Source organism: Antedon bifida, chromosome 2 (genome assembly GCF_963402885.1).
Source record: "Antedon bifida chromosome 2, ecAntBifi1.1, whole genome shotgun sequence".
NCBI lineage: Eukaryota > Metazoa > Echinodermata > Crinoidea > Comatulida > Antedonidae > Antedon > Antedon bifida.
The window spans coordinates 9,711,028-9,733,326 of NC_136227.1; the positions used below are offsets into that span (position 1 = coordinate 9,711,028).

General features: G+C 30.7%; 1 protein-coding gene across 1 annotated transcript in view; it reads right to left on the minus strand.

Annotated features, from left to right (window-relative positions):
• Nucleotides 1–314: 314 nt before the first annotated feature.
• Nucleotides 315–22,299, minus strand: part of LOC144836245 (uncharacterized) — a 50,502-nt gene continuing 28,517 nt past the window's right edge. Inside the window, exons 9-23 of the mRNA XM_078691496.1 lie at nucleotides 17,455–17,667; nucleotides 11,307–11,458; nucleotides 10,418–10,507; nucleotides 7,246–7,422; nucleotides 6,325–6,570; nucleotides 5,141–5,329; nucleotides 4,741–4,905; nucleotides 4,527–4,629; nucleotides 3,391–3,596; nucleotides 3,119–3,217; nucleotides 2,740–2,953; nucleotides 2,354–2,428; nucleotides 2,133–2,183; nucleotides 880–1,404; nucleotides 315–572 (exon numbers count right to left, since the gene is read on the minus strand). Of these exons, the coding sequence (XP_078547622.1) occupies nucleotides 559–572; nucleotides 880–1,404; nucleotides 2,133–2,183; nucleotides 2,354–2,428; nucleotides 2,740–2,953; nucleotides 3,119–3,217; nucleotides 3,391–3,596; nucleotides 4,527–4,629; nucleotides 4,741–4,905; nucleotides 5,141–5,329; nucleotides 6,325–6,570; nucleotides 7,246–7,422; nucleotides 10,418–10,507; nucleotides 11,307–11,458; nucleotides 17,455–17,667 (2,519 nt within the window). The 3' untranslated portion in view covers nucleotides 315–558. The remainder of the gene's footprint in view (nucleotides 573–879; nucleotides 1,405–2,132; nucleotides 2,184–2,353; nucleotides 2,429–2,739; nucleotides 2,954–3,118; nucleotides 3,218–3,390; nucleotides 3,597–4,526; nucleotides 4,630–4,740; nucleotides 4,906–5,140; nucleotides 5,330–6,324; nucleotides 6,571–7,245; nucleotides 7,423–10,417; nucleotides 10,508–11,306; nucleotides 11,459–17,454; nucleotides 17,668–22,299) is intronic.

Genomic DNA, 22,299 nt, shown 5'->3' on the forward strand with positions numbered 1-22,299 from the left:
ACGTTAAATATATAATTGTAACCCCAGCTCATCATATAAAACAGTTCACACTGACGGTTCAGTCCACCTCCCCACTTTCTTATAAATGACTGCATACCAAATATTTACACAGCTCTCCTTACACATTTTTCAAGCCAGCTTTCCTTAGAATCATACCAACGTTCCAGTTGCAGCACCCTCCAGTTATAAAATAACCCCATACATATTTTTTAAGCCAGCTTTCCTTTGGTCCCTCTTGTTCCTTATAAAAACAACTTACTCAAACAATCTCATGTTAAGCAACATCCTACCCTGCCCCACCCACCCGACACCTTAGCACCCTTTCAGCACTTACAACATTATTTTAAATATCCCTTATACATCAATGGTTGATCCAAATCCACTTCTAAATTGACCCCCTCTTAACATCTATTTCAAATCTATGAACACAGACTTGTTCTCATGGATTCTTTTTTTGTCATATTAACCCAGATTTATTGTTGAAGTTCATCTCATCGTCCACACATGTGCTTATCTGTCTTCATTTAGGTTAAAAATCACTATTTGTCCTGAGTCTATTCATTTGGTGCAACCTGTTCAGAAAATAAAGACATGATTTATGATTAAAAAATGTTCAATTCGCTGAATTTGATGTTAAAGAATAATGTAAACAAACAAACCTTCTTGTATCAGCTATAAGAGATATTTCAAATGGTTGTTGAAAAATTGTAAAATTATAAAAAGAGACAAAAAAAAATTGAAAAAGAGGCTCCACACAGAAATGAAACAATTGCACATACTTGACTTTTGTATATTGTTGAGCATAACAAATTGTCAAGAAGAATGTGTAATTTCTGTTTCACCAACATTTTTTAATGAAAATAGTACATAATATATTACCTTCTAATATAACTGTCATAGGTCCTGTAAGTTTTAGTACCTTCAAATTATCAATAAATGGTTGCATATCTTGCTCACAGATTACACCTCTTGTCTCAAGGTCCATGATAAAATGCCATTTATCTTCATAAACCGTGGCCACATTAAGAAAACTCTTCATTGATTTCACATCTTTCTCGGTCAGCTTGTAACCAAATTTGACCAACATCCGTCTGTGAGAAGCCAATTTTGAAAAGCTAATAGCCCTAACGTTTGAGAATGCTCCAATTTCCTCTTGAATTGTTGTTGCCAATCCGAATAGTTCTGTTGCTTTTATGGTTTCATAGAGCAAAGTGTAGTCTTCCTTTGTCAGATGCTCTCTGTCCGTTAACAGATTGAGCAGGTTTAGTGTGCTAGATGCTTCATCCAACTGACCAGTTGGCAGGAGATCTTTGTACAATATTTTCAGCATATTGAGTAAATGACGATCATCACACAATTGTGCAAATCTTACTTTAATTTGGACAAATTTAATATCTGAAATTCCTACAAAATAGAAAACAGAAATATAAAGAAAAAAAGTTACAAAATAAGATTATGATATTCACAATTTAGGTAACAGGCCAAAATAATAGAGATGGTTATCAAAATTTCAAATCCTAATATTCTGGTTTTACTTTTACAGAACCTAACTATACAAGTTGCAAAAATTAAGTTTTTCATTTGGCTGGTTTAACCGTTTTTTTTTATATTACTGCGGTTGAATTATTATACATTTAAATTCTACAATTCATAAAATGTTATTTACAAACACAATTTATATTTGGAGAATTTTTTAAGTTTGATTATCGTAATTTGATTAAAACTTGTAAATTCACTGCCTGAAAACCAAATAAATGAACAATTACTAGCAGTCACAATGAATATTTATGTAGATACCATAAATATAAAAATGAAAAAACATTCATTTGTTAGAATTCTGTGTTTGTTTTGAATTTGTGCAACCTTAATTGTAAGTAGTACTGGTCTGAAGTTTCAGAATGCCATCAAAATAATGTTTTCAAGACTACTTTACATTAATCTTGAACCTAAACCCAAGTTGAACAACAGAATCTTGAGATTCATTAAATGTGAAATTCTGAGATTCTATTTTAACTCATATCTACGTTTCAATTCATCTAGAACGCTCTTTTTATGTTTATTGATATCATGTATTCAGTTTCAACTTATTATCTATCATATGCTTTTAAGTTTACTGAAACATTATTGTATACCTCTTTTTCTCTTCTGTTTTGAAGTAGTTTTTCGGCCGTCACAAGAGTACCCTACAAGCATTAAAAAGACTACAAAAGTTAATGCACATGCAGTTGTATTGTATCTTGTCTACATTTTTGTATGCATTATAGTCGATACATTTTAAAATGCTTTTGATTAAATCATAATAGCAGTTACATTAAAAAGTTGGTAGTAATAAGTGCAATTTAATATTTTCAACCTGAATTCTCTTCTTCATTGGACATGTCTGCAGTTGCTGCCTTCTTTCTTTTACGGGTTCCTTTTAAAGCAGATGCTGTAATAAAGAATTGTTTTCAACAATTTAATGAAAGCACTCAGAAACTGACTGAAGAACTTGAATATTGCCACAGCATTGATATTTCGGCACATGTAAGAATACAACTTTTTCTTTTCTTTTATTTGCACACATTTGCATATCTAACAACTGAATCATTCTCATATCTACAGTTCAATCAATTCAAACGCTCATTTCTTTAAGCTTTTATTGAAACTCTATATTCATTAAGTTGCTGTATTTTCTACATTTATCTTCACTCTCATCATACCTTGTCATGATACAAAAACATATTGTATAAATATATTTACTTGTTTTTTCTTGGCCAAACAATTTATGGTAATGTTTCACATCCATTTTGTTTCTCCCACAAGGTAACTCATCAGTATCAAACTTGTGAATAGCATGCATATGAGCATGTTCATTGTTTGAACAACATGTACAACGGATGTGCATCTTCATGTCAAGACCACGTGTATCCTTCTGACCGAACATTTTCAGTTCTTTTTCAAGGAAACAAAGAACCTAGAAAAATATGTGTACATAAGTAAATAAACATATCAAAATTAGTAGAATTATCATGTTTCAGTCAGTAAGTGGAATAATCAAACCCTAAAACACCAATTTACCCTAAAGAACCAACAGTTATAGTTATGTTGTTTGAATATTATTTGTACATCTTAGCTTTACCTTCTTGCATACTTCAGGCTGTGGCTTAATGTCATCTTCTGTGCATTGGTGCCATGAAGTACTACAGGTATTGATGAGTTTTGTTCTGACTATTGTTGTCTGAAATATTTATAAAATGACTGGTAGTTTAAAAAATATATCTGAAATTCATTTCTATAAAATTGTTGTACTTTAAATGTACAATAATTTGTAGAAGTGAATAAAGTTTAAAATCTGATGATGATGGTATATCAATGTTTTAAATTAAAGCTTTAAAATATAAACAATTATACCTCTAACATACGGCGACAGTTTATGGTAGCCACATATAGAATGACTAGATGATTGGCATCAATATTTAATTCTACATGCTGATACGATAATTTAGGTTCAACATCTTTCATTTGGAATTTCTCGATGAATTTAGTTGCAGCACGCTGAAAGAGATCATCTGGAAGATAGCTACCACGATCAACCCTTCCTTCTCTCTGTTTAATAGCTGTAACAAATGATTTAGCAAAGGTATTACATTTTACATTATCATGGAAATAATAACTGATATAATAATAAATATTTCAAAACAACTAGGGTGGTCAAACGTGCATGTGAATACAGACCTTTTTTGTGAAAAATTAAAAGAATATAAAAAGTTGTATTTTAACTGTTTGAAGATTTTAAGACGCTGTCAGTTTCAAATTAAATTAAGGGAATAGAGAATAAGAAATGATAACCTATTTTGAATAAATTGGGTTTATGATGTTTTAAAGTACCACTACGGCAACAAGTATTTATATCCTAGAAAATCTACTAGAAATTTTATTTTTTTATAATCAGTAGCTTGTAATGTTATGACTTTGTATATACCTAAATCATAAAACAACAAAATTTGTTGTTTTAAAAATGTACAATGAGTGCTTGCCATATATTAAATTAATTTTATATTGACAATCTTTTTTTCATTTTGCTTATTTGTATTTACTGTATTAAAATGTGGCACATGGTTCAATCTATTGACTTTTTATGAATATAAAGTAAATTAAAAAACACATTTAGAAAATCTACTACAGTATTTAGGTGGTGTAGTACTAAACATTGATTAAGTAAATGAATTGTTTACATTTATATATATTTATATATATATAAACACATCAGGCATAGAACATCAATTCTAAACCGCCTGGTGATATACTGAAATTTTAATTAATTAATTAATTAAGATGGGGAAATCTGTGAGAATGAGAAAAAGTCACCCCAACCGAGACTCGAACCCGGAACCTTCTGCTTGATATGCAGATGTCCTAACCAATAGACCACTTCATTTCATGGTATTTCACTACAGTATAGTCCCTCAATTGTACGCACGCAATATATTAAATTATGAATGAATAGTGAGATGCTTGTACAAAAAGAAAAATTAAAAAAAAACTACCAAAATCATGAAAGAGAGTAATTGCACGCTTTTCATCAAACTCAGGTGGTGGTGAGATGCATGGTTTCAGACGCGAGAGAACATAGAAAATTTGTCCATCATTCTATAAAATAAAAAGAATATTGTGTAAATTTTGAAATTAAGATAGTATAAAGAAATATCAGTTTCAAATCATTCATGGGTTTATCATATTATATTCATATTAAATTAATACCTTTGTACTTTTCTGTTCACACATCAGACCAAAGTTTTGCATGAGAGATGTAAAGAAGTTAAAGGTCTCATCAGAATCACAGAACTCTTTCCATAGATGTTTCAACAAACCAACTTCTAGAATACCAGTATCCAGTCTTCTCCAAGCCCTCTTCATAATTGGCTTCTGTTATATTACAAGAAAAAAATTAATTTCAATTAATGGACAAGTAATTTATGAGCAATTAATTTTGTTTGTACTGTTTGTATATAATTGATAATGAGATTCTTGTTTGTTTTCTATCTATCTACCATGTTTATTTAAATACTATAACGCAATAAAAACTAAATTTGTTGATTTGAACAGCGGGCCATTATTAGTGTTCAAAATGATGTTTATATAGAACATTTACTCTACTAACCATTTCCTCTGGGTCTATGACAGTGATCACTGTTTTGAAAATGTCAACTAGTTTCATCAGATCTATAACTATTATGTATTTTAGTGCCTCGTCATCTGGGAAGTAGAGAATCTCGCCGATGTCATGTAAATACTCAAGCAGAACTTGTTGATCTTCTTTTACTTCACAGTCATTTAATAAATCAAAGACCTAGAAAAAAGTTATTGAAAACCGTATTGGCGTTTGAAAAAAAGTATAAAGATTCTGAAAGATTGGCACTTTTTTTCTGGCTGTTTTACTTCTGATTTTTATTTTCATTAAGATCAACCAGTGATACTACAGCATTGTCAGTTGTCAGTAATTTTCTCCTTGGGATTACTCCATCTCATGCCGCATCTTGAACTTTATTGTTGCAATGCATTATATAAATAAATTGAAATTAACATAAAATATCTTATATAAAAAATACAAAACATTGCACTCAAAAGGTAATCTTATTTTCTACTAAAGTCTACAGAAGCGCAAGAAACGATGCAACATCTTCCTTAAAAAAAACTATTTATCACCTGTCACCCATCAACAATTGACAAACTTGTGTCCACAAGCTGACACAGAAAAAAAACCTATTATTACGTAGCAACTGACCATCCAAAACTTACCACCTGTGTAACAACTGTATGATCATTTAATTAGTAAACTAATAAGTAACGTCAGTGCCATAACCAGCAAGTGTTGACATTTTTTATGAATGTTATTTGTGATAGTATCATTTCCGACCACATAGGGGTGTCATTAAGAAAATTCACGTTGCCACAGGCCCCACCAAATGATTCACAATGTACAAGGCCATAGCAAGAAGTTAAAAACAGACGAGAAAAAAATGAAAGGTTGTTGGAGTATTTAAACTACAGGCCTTTTTTTTCATCAAGTCTCCTGATGACCGAGCCACACAACTCTTGACAACAAGCTTATAAAGACAAACGTGTAGTTCCATTTTTTCTTCTCAACTCAAAATATATATTTTTGTTCTACTTTAACGTATCGAGCATTTTTTTTATCCAATAAGCCTAGAGAGCAGGCCTTTATTTAAAGACAATCTTAATTTCATAAAATGGTCATTGGAGAATATAGATGGTACAAAAATAAAACATTTGAAACTTTAAAAAGGGTAATGGAATTATGTGTCTACTTTAATATGTGCCTACCTTAGAAGTTGGTAGATAGATATCTTTTTTCAAGCTTTGAATTTTCTCGTGGAATCGCAACCAGCTTATTGGCAAAATTTGAACCATTTCGTTGGCCAATTTCTGTATCTCTTTTATAATGACAGAAGCACTGCTTTTTTCGTCAACTTCCAGACTGTTTTCAATGGTAAATATAGTTGAACACACCATAGCCTCATACGGTTTGTCTTTCAGGGCTTGCCGAATCTTTTCCTTTATTTTTGCAACCTGGAGTAAAATGAAGGTTCCATTTTAGAATCTAATTTGTAAGTGTGTCCATGTATGCTTAACCTTTGTTAACAGGGGCAGAGGTTTAGACAGTGCATATAAATTCAGGCATGACAACTCCGACAACTCCGCCAACTCAAGTTACCCCTTAAAAAAAATTAAAAAGCATGGAAAAAAAAATAAAATAAATAACCCAAAACCAGAGGTTAAGACTGCCACCACACTGGTAGTTCCTTGATAATCAACATGATGATTGTGGGAACTCATAATAATGAAGATGGGTTGGCCTAAATCCCATTTACGCCTTTGATATTGGGCGGACTATAAGTGTAAATAGTCGTTTGAACCATAGAATGAATGCTTTTGCTTGGTTTGGTCTGCTAATATTCATGTAGGATCGAGTTGATATGTTGTTCTACCAAGGCACAAGTGCAATAATGCTATTTGGGCAAGATCTTCCTGGTCTGCTAGTATGAATGCAATCTAACTTTCTATAATCTCAAGATATAAACAAAGTTTAGTAAACATTTACAATAACGTTGTTTTAAGAAATCTCTAAGTATTTAATAAATACCAAAACAACATTTAAGGTTGTATCAGGATAAACCAGTTTTACAGATTTTTCTGTTACATTACGAAATATATGTTTCAACATTGTTGGAGCTTTTAATTTACCCTTTGTTGCCTTTCTGCTTCGTTTCCTAGGCCATTTAAATGTGTACCTATCAGTAAGACAGGAGGAGAAAGCTGTCCATCAATTATCTTTCCATCAGGTCTACTATTTGTGTATATAGAACGAATCCAGTAAAGAATGAAGTCAAGATTTGTCATTCGATGTTCATACAGTTGTTTCTATATAAAATACACATAATCATTGACAATTATTAATTGATCTGACTAAAATTATAAACAATTCTCAATCTATTGATTGATTATTTTTATTTATCCTAATGCAATGTAAGATGTTTAATATTTATGTACTGTAATATGTTTGGTCAGTTCATGATCTTCTTTCTTTCTTCGTTAATTTTGGCAATTAATTACTATATATTATTGTACCACATCTGAGTAGATTTAATTTTAGTATATGATACAAGTGCAATTTCGTTATATGCAGTTCATGCTTTCTTAATTGAGCAACCGGAACGTGCGACACAATGCTAGGCTGTAGACTGATCGCATTTGAAAACCAACCTGTAGTAGTGGTCTAACACTGTGTCCAAAATTGGAGCGTTGCCTTTTCTAATGTTTTAGGCCTTTGGCATAGTCATAGTCATAGTCTGTTAAATATAGGTGTGTTATAATAAACAAATAATGAATGTTTTATATTCATGTAATGGTACAAACAGGAAAAAGTGATATTACTCTTACAAATAATTTCATGAGTTGAAAGATGAAATTATCTCACTCGTAAAACTATAAAATGATTTGTACCATTGCACGACGCATAAAACATTCCTATAATGAAACTATTAAAGCATCAGTTATTGCATAACATTACTGTCTAAGGATAAGTTGTGTAGAGATATGTTTTTCGTTTGAAACATTAGTAATAGTATTTCTGGTCATCTTTTCATCAAATTTTCTGTTAGAATGAATGTAAATATATGTATTTCTAAGAATTTGATACCAAATTTAAGTTTCTACGACCAGTACTTACAGAGATATGAAGATCAGTAATTACGGAGATACATACATGCCCTGTGTTGTGGGTCAAAGATCAGAAATAGCATTTCCGCTCATTTTTGACTAAAATGTCCCATTAGACTGAATATAAAAGGTATACCTTCTGATCAATTTAAAACCAAAATTACCTCCCTGTGACAAGTGGTTGTTGAGATTTAAGGACACATTAGTGTTTAGTCTTTAACCTAATACACCCTGACCTTTTGACCATTTGTCACATTTTCAAAATGTGTAACCAAGACAAAAATGATTGTTTGACCACCCTAAACCAATTTCTGAATCAAATTCTCTGGACCTCAAAGTGCATGCAAAAGTTGATCTAGCTACAAGAGTAAATATGTTTTCGTTTCTGTTGTATGCTGATGACACAACCTTAATTTACACTGATAAAAATGTAGATTCCCTTTTTAAAAAATCAACTGAAAATCTACCCAAAATGTTAACATACTTTTCTGCAAACAAACTTTCTGTTAATTTAAAGAAGTGTTGTTGTATGGTGTTCAAAAATTCACAAATACCACTAAATACCAGTACCTATTAATACCTATTGTTCAGAAACTAAATTTGTTAGTGTTTATCTGGACAGAAAACTAAATTGGAAACATCAGATTACTGAAGTCGAAAAAAAAATATCCAAAAGTTCTGGTATCATATATAGGTTATCATCTCTCATCCCTCAAAACATACTCCGCATTCTTTACTGTTCATTAATCCTCCCTTACCTCACTGTAATATTAGTTGGGCTAATACATACCCATCCAACTTAAACAAACTGTTATTGATCCAAACGAAAACTGTAAGATACATAGCAAATGCTCCTCCCTTATCCCAATTCCAATCCTTCATTTTCTTCATTTGGTCTGCTTAAAATCCAGGATATAAACGATCTTCAACAATGTGTTTTCCTTTATTCATGGTTAAACTCGCTCCTTCCATCTTAGTTTGATGATTTAATTAGTTTCAATCTTAATTTTTATAATTACAGAACTCGGAGCGCAAATCAAATACGTATTCATTTTTACAAAACTTCTTCTTTCAAACATAGCATTCAGTTCACTGGTCCAAAACTATGGGATAATGTACCTGTTCCCATCAAAAGTGCTTTATCAATGAAGAGTTTTTCTTTTAAATTGCAACGACAACTCTTATCAAGTTATGTGTAATTATTATTTACTTTTTGTACTTTTTTCAAATTTAGCTTTTTTCGGTACTCTGAAACTATAAGCTTTCATTACAGTTTTTGTCCTGTTCCCGGTTCTTGTTTAGTCATGTTTTCATTTTTAGTTTTATGGGCTGCCTCATACAAGCTTTGCTTTTTTGGAATTTTGCCTATCTTATTTTAATCAAATTATTATTTGTTATTATGAACTTCATAAGAGAAATAAATGTTACTTTGATTGATTGATTGATTGATTGATTCAGGGACCGTGCTTCACATTTGACATATACTGCCTTTTTTCACAAACCATCTGGGTTCATGACAACATCCTCATGAATTGTTAAAAGTGTGGTTGATGTTAAGTGTGAATAATCAGCACTATATTCACATGTGTTCCATCTCAAGACGAATGTTTCAAGAGAATTTTTGGCCAAGGATTATACTTGAAAGAAAGAATCAAGTTAAATCCAGATCAGGTATGTTTGTTGTTTGAACTTTGTCTTAACACCACCTATACTTTGTTTGCAATATGAAATTCTATAGGCAACAACATGGATGTGGTTTAGGGTAGCCAGTATCTCCCATTGTGGTGAACCGACGCACCATCCCTGAACAGAAGGGGAGGCCTACGTCATAATTTATCCAGAACTTTCAATTCAGCTATCAACAAAATTCCTAGACACTTTACTAACAGCTCCTCGACCCCGTTACTGACATTCCATCATTTAGCTTACTGTGATAACGACTTGGAAAGATTGTGAAACATTGCTGTTTTCTAACAACTAAGTCCAGTGGATTAGATTAATATCTTTTTAAAATAAATCCAAAGGCAAATAACTGAAAACATGACAATGCTGTGGGTATCAGCACAAAACAATCAAGGTTGGATAACTTTTTTTTGCATGATATATAATTTATAAATCATTTCAATTTTCTAAATCAACTATATATTTATACAGAAGTATGAAAAAAATAATACAAAATAATATTATTACTGCTTACAGTTGTTGGATTCAGAACTTTAGCTGGAGCATCAAGATCATCACAGAGATTGAATACAACACAAATAACAGCAAATGATACCATGAAGATCTACAAGATAAACACAAACTGAAGAATCATTCTCAAGAAAATACAATTAATTTTCTTCTAATGAATACAGTAGTAGGCAGTTTCAATGTCTCTATAAGTAGTTGTTGGTTCTTTATTCTTTTCATGGGCACTCCAACAGGGGTTTATGCTTTTTTCACACGCCATGTGTCCCAAAATGTTTTTCTTTTTACAAATATTAAACCAAATCAGACCATAGACTGCAGAACTAACTCAAGTCATCCAACCGTCTTTTGGACAGCCTACAGGCTTAAGCGAGATGCAGAAGAGCAGCTTAAAAGCGGTGTTTTAGAGCATAATATAAAAAAATAGGTACAGTGTAATGTATAAACTTCTGTCGCCATCATTTTGTACAATAAACTAAACATTTTAGCTGGTTTATGGTGACAAATTCATCATTTTAAGTGGTATTTTTTATTCTCCTTAGCCGTTCTTATTTCTTACATGTGCCAATTTGATCACACTCACTCACACTAAAATATTCAAAGACTGCTGTCGTGTGCCTTAATATTTGGTATCATAGGAGCCCATTGTGGTTAAAATATTCGTTTCTATTAACTTTAGTTTTATCATGGGCCTACTAATAAAGTCTACATTATTAAAATTAATAGGAATGAACTGTAACTGGTAGAATTCTTCCCTATAATTGATTTTAAACCTAAATTTAAGATTAAAATCAAATGTAAATCATACATGGAACACCTTACAAATGAGATTTGAGGTTTATTATTTTTTGTGGATATTAAATTGCAGCATATACTAAATGAACACACAACTTTACCCGCTGTATCACATGATAAATTGGTTGTCCTCCAAAGTCCCAGATGGTCATAACAAATTTGTTGCTAGATGCTTGAATCTCATTTCCTTCTCTATGAAACATAATCTCTAATTTCTTTTGGATGTTCGGAGGAATCTCTGTTTGCAGTATCTCTATATTGCAATTTAAAATAAATTTGAATTAAAAAAACCAAAATGTCAAATCAAAATGTTATGTAATAGATTAAAAATTTACTTTATAAATATATAGAAACAAATTACAAATGTTATGTAATTCTTCTTTCATAGTAAAACTAAAGGAGGTGGGGACAGGAAAGTGAATTCAATTAACATTGAAGATATGTTGAAAATAGCATGCACTGTCGACATTACAATTACAGTACTTTCAACCAACCACATTCAAGTATATACATATTATACAGATAAAAAGATTATACAGTATAAAAGATTTGACATCCCCTTGGGAATGATATTTTTCTTGAGAAAACAAAAAAATTTCCCAAGGGGATGTAAAATCTTATTTGCCCAATATCAGTAGAATATCTACTGGGACAGCCTACAATAAGTAAATAAGCCTACCTAGTTCACATTTTACAGAATCCTTTATGAAGATAATTACTAATATTGATACTTTTGGCATTAAAATATTCATTTAGGCCTTGTACAGAATTTCTAACACAAATTATACACTTTACAGTAAAAGTATTAGGTAGGAAAATTACTGTAATTACTAACTTTGTCTTTTTCGAGCCAAATCACCGGATCACAAATAGTCTTTTGTCTCATCTATAGATCCAAAATGAGGGCGCCGCGTGTACAGTATGCATAAAATAGTTAAGTTTAAATAGTTTAGTTTAAATATTTATTTTGGGCATTTTAGTTGTGTCTTTGCGAGTTGAAGTTTGAACCCAAGTATGTTGGATTTTTTTATTTGTCGCCAAACGCGAGTTGCTACATCAAAATTACACAGTCAAAAATTATAATTATAACAAATGCTATCCTCAGAGTGGTAGTCACGTTCAAGTATTTACATAGGCTATACAATAAATAGATAATACTAAATAAAGGACACGAAAATCTCTCTGAAATAAAAATCAATGATTTTATGACACCAATGAACATGATATCAGATACATTGTAAAGCAAGACATTGCTCATAGACTCACAGAATCTATGACTATGAATAACATACGGACTGTATAGTTATGAACTGAAAGATGTATTGTCCCCCAAAAATAAATAGGAATAAAATCAGACTTTAAATAAGCCATTTTGCAGTTTTAATAAGGGGGCGTGTTTGAACATTTTGTAATACATTATACGTTAAGTGTGTTTCAGCTGTTTTCAATTCAGGGGAATTCCCATTTTGGAGCCCGAAGTTTTTTTTTCAGCAACAAAAAGCGGTATAATGTATTTTGGTATTTCTTGATCATCATCATCTAGGATATCAGTATCCTGGTTCATTCCAAGTCCATTCTTTACCTTCAAGTAACAGTACTTGTAGCGATGAAATATCTCCATACACTCTTTTAAGTAGGCATTTGCCGAACATATTTTGACCATAATACCGTATTATAACCAATAGCTTTTTAAATAAGGTATTGATAAGTTCAGGTCAAAAGTCAAGTTGTCAGAAATTATATTTCCTTTTAACTTTGGGGAAAATGTTCTATTAGATTAAATACAAATATGGATGTTCTGATGAAGTTAAGACCGATTTAAAGTGTATGCGACCAATAGTTACCTGAATTAACCCTAGATTGGGTCATAGGTAAATAATGGTATTTTTGGTTAGTTTTGTAAAATAAGTTCTATTAAGGTAAATATAAACATGTAAATTCTAAATAAATTGAGACCAGTTTGAGGTATCTATGACCAGTAGTTACTGAGATACTGATAAGGTCAGGTCAAGGGGCAATTGGTCATAAAACAATATTTCCGGTCATTTTTGGAAAAAATATTCCATTAGAGTAAATATAAATATCTATATTAAGAACATTTTGAGACCAAATATAAGTCTCTACCTTCATTAGTTACTAAGATACAAGAAAATTTGGTGTTATAGGCGGCCATTTTGAGGAGTTGAGTTGGAACTAATTGATAGATGTTAGTAGACATGTTTCTGAACACTTTGGCGAAAAAAAGCTATTGGTAAGCAATTTTTTCCTAGATTTGAGAAAAATTTGCTAACAAGGGCAAGCCCTAACTAACTATACAACGTCAGGCTAGGATGTTTACCAGCTAGGCCTACAAAACTAAGCCTAGCTAGGCTAGGCCTAAAGACCGTCCACAGAGGTCATTCGCTGCAAGCTACTTTGTTTTGTTTCACACTTTTTATCATAATTTACAATTAACGTAGATTTAAGACAAGGAATGACCTGGTTTAATTAAGTAATATATATGTATTATTTTTACAAAACGTCACAAATTGTAGGGAAGGGGTCTTTAATCATGCGAGTTTGTTGCCCGAACGAACAACTGTTGTGGAAATTCCATTTGATGTACACGTACCCCCTCTGGTAAGAAATTATCACGTGTGTTCACTATGCGTGTTTGTTGCATGAATGAACGACCGTAGTGGAAATTCCATTTGCATTAGGTGTACATCCCCATTAGAACTTTTTGGTCAAAAATCAGATAAATCAACTAAGCAGGTGATTAATGACCTGAATCCTATTATACCCCTGTGATTGTATTAGCTCTCTTGTAATTGATTGATTACTGCTAAAAAGAACAAGTACATTCTTCAGTATACAAGGTCAATGGTCAGGCAAAAACTAGCAGAAGTGGTGATGATCAAAAGGTTTAGCAACCTGCCTATCAAAGTTAGACTTCATATAAACACATGTCACAGTAGGAGGTTAAGTGACATTTAAAAATGAAAACATTCTCTAATGGGGCTGTACATGTAATGTGATGTACACGCACCCCTCTGGTAAGAAATTACCACGTGTGTTCATCATGCGAGTTTCGCCGCTGAACAGACGATTATTGGGAACATTCCATTTGATGCACATGTACCTTCTGGTAAGAATTTACCCTCTCTGCTTGTATGAAATTATCACGTGCGTTCATGCGAGCCGCACAATAGTTAAAAGCAATTCCATTTGACGACACACACACCCTATCTCCTGTTTTTGCTGTACTACTCATGAATAATCAATTTACTAACGCAATTACTGAAATCCACAAGATTATGCATAAACTAACATCTGTTAGGAGTGTTAGTGCTTTACCCGCTGTAAACTTTGTGTTTACTGCATTACACGGAGTAATATAATTTTGACATGCCCCTAAAGTTATTCACTTCTATAAAAACAAAACAAACGGTTCATTTTAACCAAAAATTAATGTCTGACAGACAATTTAAGCATTTTTTTGCTTTAAATTACATTTTGCTCTGGTACACTATTTAATACGTGACATTAAAATGGCATATTCAACAAAAAATGTGAAACAAAAAATTCTTTAGGGGGACAATAATCTATAAAACACATTGGGGAGAAAAATGATTAAATAATAATGTCGAAGGGGCATTCCACAGTATTTGGTCCGTGGGTTTAAAAATTTCATTTACTGATTTTGATGTAACTTTTGGCCATTTCTCAAAGTAGACATGTTGAAGTTTATTAAATAACATTTTTTTTATTTTTCTGATATTGATTTTTTAAGTTATTGAATATTAAATATGAAAAAGTCATATTTGGCGTTACGGACGGGACATTTTTAATCCTATTTATTTCATAAACTATGCATCTTAATATTGTTTTTTCAACAGATATAGTTAATTTATGTCTCAATAATACATAATCAAGTATTTAATTTAAATTTTGTTGATTATTAATTTCATACATCCCTTTTAAATTCATAAATGTCCCGTCCGCGACGTTTTAGGCGGTTTTTTTACATTTATTTTAAAAGTAATGATGCAAAAATCTTGATATTTCATTTTCTCCTCCTGAGGACTATATCTCATTATATTATGAACAAATTTTTTGAAAATTTTAGATTTTGATGAAAATATCATATTTCAAAAATATATTGTTACGGACGGGACATTTTTGTTACGGACGGGACGTATCATTTAAATCCTAATTATTTCACAAACCATGCATCTTTTAAATATTTTTTTTGCCAGATATAGTTACTCTATGTCCCTATTGTACATATTCAAGCATTTTATAACACATATTTTGTTTATTAAATTTCATATGTACATTTCAAAATTCATAATTGTCCCATCCGCAAAATTTTAATAGTATTTTTATGGTGTTTTTTACATTTCAGTTAAAAGTACTGATACCACAATTTAATATTTTGTTTTCTCCTTTTAAAACTATATGCAATACATTATAAACAAATATTTTGAAACTTTTGGTGAAAATATCATATTCAAAAATATATGGATGACATTTTTCGGTGGCACGGGACAGAAATTTTTGTTAAGGACGGCACATATCATTTAAATCCTTTTTATTTCATAATAAAACCATGCATCTTGTTAACATTGTTGCCCATAAATATACTGCAGTTACTTTTTTTAAAAGTAAGCTCCAATTATTCATAATAAAGTATTTTATTAAAATTGTTTATTAATTTCATACTTGCATTTCAAAATTCATAATTGTTACTTCTGAGACATTTCGATTGGGGTTTTTTCCTCACTTGTGTTTATTGAAGTAATGGCTTTAAAATTGTTATTTAATTCCTAATTTTAAATCTTAATTTTCAACTCCTAAGGATATTAAATTGCAATAGATTTAAACAAGTTTTTTAAAACTTGTATTTTTTTATTAAAAAAACATTACCATCAAAATTTATTGAATGTTACGGATGGGACATTTTTTTTATGGATGTGATGACAATATTGTAAGAATTAAAAAGTGTTTTTGTACTGTAGGCTGAAAAGTACTGTACAAAGGTGTTAACTGTTTATTAATCACAAAACATTGTGGTCTGTATTTAAAATAACAATCCACAAAAGAACAATACCTAAATCCAAAACAACATGACCAGTATGAATGGGAGTATTGGGTGCGGTCATCGCTTTGTAGATTTCATTCTTTGGTGAATTTGCAACCAAGAACCTTTTATAAATAAATCAGATACTAAATAATTAAGATTGAATTTTAATAGAAGTATAGGCCTACAGTTATTAAATCCAAGCAAGGATAGAAGGAAATTTCAGATGCAACTTGGATCCCCTAACAAATTCAGACATCAAACGCCAACGCCAATTTTTAAAGATTCGCCTTAAATGTGTTAATATCTTGAAGTCTTGTTTAATATGCCAAGCATAACTTTTATATTAGTGTAAATAAATATTTTGATAACATTTTACAATATTGCTTCTCGTTATAACTCTTCGAATAATTAATTTTATAAATAATATTTCATATTTATGAATTTTAATATTTTCACTTGACATAAACTTTTAAACAGTGTTTCAAAGGTTGAATTATATTTTGATTTGTAAATAAAAGATTACATTGATGTAAAAAACTTATTTTTAAATTTTTTTAATAGCAAAATTATACAATTTTTTAACATGGACAAAGTTGTCCTGTCCGCGACGTTAGAAATGTCCCGTCCGTAACGACATATAAATCATATTTATTAATAAATTTTCAGTTCAATTTTTATAATTAACATTCAGTTATCTAAAACAACTATCTGGCAACATAATAATACAAAACAAATTTTAAAATCTCTTTTAAATGAGGAGAAATATTACAATACGTAAACCTTCTCAAAAGTCATGTCCATTTGCCGTCCCATCCGCGACGCATACAATTTTCATAATAAAAATTTTTTTGTACAGTCTTTTTTCTTTTTTTGACTTTCATAATAAACATTGGCCATATATGTATACATTTATTCTACTTTGAATTTTGTATTCTTTTTTATTTCTAAGATATGTCTAGTTATATTCTCAAAAATGTCCCGTCCGTAACAAAAAAATACTGTGGAATGCCCCCGAAATTAAAATTTGACTTGTTTTGTTATTGAAATATTTAAAATTACATGTGTGGATGTTGTTAGATATTACATTTGTTAAAGATAGAATTAAACTCTGGTCCACGTCATTATGTTATGATTCAATACATTGATGCAAATAAATGCTAATGATACATGTGATGAATGCTTACCCTCAACTTCCAGATCCAACATGTCTGTTGATGTGCTTGCTTTTGCTGCATTTTCTGTTGACTGTGATGTCACGTTTTCTCCTTTCACATCATTCTCGAAATCAGAAACACCTTCTGTTGACGTTTTGTTAAGTTCTTTTATCACTTCATTAATCTCTGCAAGTTTCATCATTTCTTCTATGACTGCATTCTCAAAAATTTCAGAAGCTTTAGCTTTGAACAAAATAAAATGTAAGAATTACTGACATTTTTTGTGTCTTATGTCTTTATTATTATTGTCATATTTTTGTAAATATTGCAATTCTTATTGAGCTTAACAAAATAGCTAATAATCTTTAAGACTAATAAAATAGCAGTAGACTAGACTATAATAATAAAGTTAACAAAAAATAAATATTTCAATAAACTTGTATTTTTCTATGTATTGTCCCCCTGCAAAAAATTGTGTTGAAAAAAAATGTATTGAATAGGCCATTTTAATGTTTCATGAAAGTTATTCACTTTGACCAAATCTGGATGAAAAAAAAAATATTTACCTGAGAAAATCGTAATTTAAAATAAAAAATAATCAACCAGAAGTCGATTGGCTGGCAACCAACTGGCTTCCGAAAAGATATTAAAGATTTATAAGATTTAATCCTTGCCCTAAATTAGCTTATGAATTATGCATATTGTATGATTCTTGTGCCAAGACATGACATGGAAACCCCATATTATTGAGACAGAAAACAAAATCTCAAAAAATATTGGTATAATTTGTAGACCGGAATCTTTTCTTCCACATCATATTCTCCGAACACTCTACTGCTCCCTTGTTTTGCCATATCTTTTATATTGCAATATCGTTTGGTGTAACACATTCCCATCCAATTTAAATAAACTTCAAATAATACAAAAGAAAATCATACGAATAATTTCGAATGTTTCACCTAGAACTAGTACAGATCCTTGATTTCATTCTCTTAAATTATTAAAATTGACTGATATTAATATTTTTCAACAATGTTTATTTACAAAAGCCAAAATGCTCTTCTTCCATTTCATTTACGCGATATGTTTTCACCCAATTATGAATTTCACGGCTATTCTACAAGAATCCTCAATAACCTTCATATTCCTAAACACAAAAAGACTTCTTTTCAACACAATATTAGATTTACTGGACCCAAGATATGGAACTCACTTCCTAACAAAATTACAACTTCTGCAAACAAACATCTTCATCTTTAACACTAAACAATATTTAACACAAAAGTAATTTAATAATTAGTTATATTCTAGGTTTCAGTTTTTATTGTTTTCATATTCTGTTATGGCAATTACTCTATTCCTATATACCATTTACTATTAAGTATTATTTACTATTTTGATTTTAATTATTTTTTGTTTTTGTTCAGGCCCTTTCAACACAAGCTTTTGCTTTCCGAAATTGTGCCTCCTTCATAATATTGTTTCATTCATTTAAAAAAAAAAAAAACTATATTGTTTTAACTACCTTACTTTTCGTTATGAATTTTGTATTGTATTATTTATAATTTGTATATTATGAAGGAAATAAATGTTACTATGAAATGATGTGACCTCTCCATCATCAAAACAAAAATATGATGTGATAATAGAGGTATATTCAGAGCGTCATTCTGACAATGGAGCCATTTATGCCTTATTTACTTCCGAAATAGAAATAGTACTACTGTAACTGGTCTAGTGGCTCAAATTTAGCACCGGTGGAGCACAGTGATATAAAATAGAAATAAGTCACTAATTAGGTGATCATTTAGAATAAAATGATCACCTATTGTTATTGTATAAAATCTTTATTATTAGGTGATCATTTAGAATAAAATGATCACCTATTGTTATTGTATGAAATCTTTATTCTTCTTTCTGTACACTATTTTGTGTAACAAATATCTCAAAAAGTTAAATGTCAATGATCACAAAAATTTCACAATATCTTTCAAATACTGTAACTTAATCCTAATAAGCTTTTCAGCGTGATCACTCAACCGTGACGTCATTTATACGCCATTTTGTGAAATCACATTATCAATTATATCTCCATAATTAATCATCACATAATAATGAAATTCACTACACGTAAACTTCAGGTCAAGGGTAAAAATATTAGCTAATAAAAACTTGCGCGTTTCAAGGTCATGCGCGTGAAATCACGCGTTAAAAATTTAAAAAGCTTGAAATTAAGTTTTGATCAATTTAAAGCATGATTTAGGCCATTTGCACGTTTTAAAAAATTACTGCGCAAAAACACGTTTTTGCGCGCGCTGTACTTAAAAAGCGTAAAAAATACGAATTTTTTGTACAAATCGCATTCTACTAACCATCCTTAGTACATTGACCAAATTTGAGTCCGTTCCGACTTAAAATAACGCTATACGAGGAGGTTAAAAATGACAAAATGCGCACATTAATTGCATAAAAGTGCTGAAAATGGTGAAAAATAAGGCATTTTAAAAATGAAAATAATACTTCAGAATGCACGATGACCCCCAATTTTTTTAACTTTTTCTGGAAGCCATTGAGTTGTAGATATGAATTCATGTACACATTTCACGTACAAAATGTTGTGACGTCATCAAATGGCCACTTGAATTTAAAAGTAAGTTTTTTTTCTCTTTCGTCATATTTTATCACATTCAATAGAGCGCATCTTGGTTATGTGTGCTCGAATTTCGCACAAATTTCAGTATGTGCTTGCTTAATTAATTATTTTTATCATGAGTTGACACTATTTTCATTTTATTGACGTCATCACGCGTAAAAACTTGAATAACGTAGGCCGTGTAATTTCACCTTCGCAGTAAATTTGAATATCTTACAGCTCTTCAGAATTGAAGGTTACCTTGATGATTATAATTTATTATGAAAGCTGATGAAATGTAGATATTAATTCATATAAAAATTAAGCCTATCGGATGTTGTGACGTTAACATATGGCCAGTTGAAGTGAAAAAGTAGTTTTTTCATATTTTTCGTCAAAGTTACACACATTTCAAAGAGCGCGCACAGCGCTTCTACGTGCCAAATTTTTTTCCAAATCTTATATTTTTTTGCTCAATTAATTATCTTTCGAAATTGTCATCTTAAAGTTTAGTTTGATAACGTCATCATGCCAAAAAATTAGAACATGTGTGTCCCGTAATTTCACCTATGCTACACTGTATATAGATATACAGTATATACTGTACATATTGTGGCATATAGGCACAACTCAGCACTATAAGCATGTAATAGGATGGCATACATCAACATTTTCCGATCGTATGTTAACGTACGTGCATGTTTTAAAAAAATTAATTTCAGTAAAATGATAAAAATGATCACCTATAATTCGTCAAAGTGACGAATTAAATTCTAGTTAGGTGATCATTTAGAATAAAATGATCACCTATTGTTATTGTATAAAATCTTTATTATTATTAGGTGATCATTTAGAATGCTAAATGATCACCTATTGTTATTGTATGAAATCTTTATTTTTTTTCTTTTTATTGTTTCTGTACACTATTTTGTGTAACAATTATCTCAAAAATTTTAATGTCAATGATTACCAAAATTTCAGAATATCTTTCAAATAATATAACTTAATCCTAATAAGCTTTCCAGCGTGATCACTCATCCGTGACGACATTTATACGCCATTTTGCGAAATCACATTATCAATCATATCTCCATAATTCATTATCACATATTAATGAAATTCACTACACGTAAACTTCAGGTCAAAGGTAAAAATATTAGCAAATAAAAAGTTGCGCGTTTCAAGGTCATGTACGTGAAATCGCGCGTTAAAAATTTAGAACGCTCAAAATTAAGTTTTGATCAATTTAGAGCATGAATTAGGCCATTTGCGCGTTTCAAAAAATTACTGCACAAAAACGCGTTTTTGCGCACGCGATTCTTAGAAAGCGTAAAAAATAAAATTTGATGTATAAATCACAATCTACTCACAATTCTTAGTACATTCACCGATTTTGAGTCCATTCCGACTTAAGATAACGCTATACGAGCACATTAAAAATGACAAAATGCGCAAATTAATTGCATCAAAGTGCTGAAAATGGTGAAAAATAAGGCATTTTTAAAATGAAAATAACTCTTCAGGATGCAAGATGACCCCCAATTTTTTTAACTTATTCGGGAAGCCATTGAGTTGTAGATATGAATTCATGTGCACATTTGACGTACAAAATGTTGTGACGTCATCAAATGGCCACTTGAATTTAAAATTAAGTTTTTTTTCTCTTTTGTCATATTTTATCACATTCAATAGAACGCATCTCTAATAATTTGTGCCTGATTTTCGCTCAAATTTTAGTATGTGATTGCTCAATTAATTGACTTTCTCATGACCTGCCACTATTTTTATTTTGATGACGTCATCACGCGTAAAACTTGAATAACGTAGGTTGTGTAATTTCACCTTCGCCGTAAATTTGAATATCTTACAGCTCTTCAGAATTAAAGGTTACCTTGATAATTATAATTTATTATGAAAGCTGATGAAATGTAGATATGAATTCATATAAAAAATAAGCCTATAGGATGTTGTGACGTTAACATATGGCCAGTTGAAGTTTAAAAGTAGTTTTTTCATCTTTTTCGTCAAAGTTATACAAATTTCAAAGAGCGCGCACAGCGCTTCTACGTGCCAAATTCTCTTCCAATTCTTATATTTATTTGCTCAATTCATTATCTTTCGAAATTGTCATCTTCGAGTTTATTTTGATAATTCCATCATACCAAAAAATTAAAACATGATGTGTGTCCCGTAATTTCACCTATGCTACACTGTATATAGATATACATTATATACTGTACATA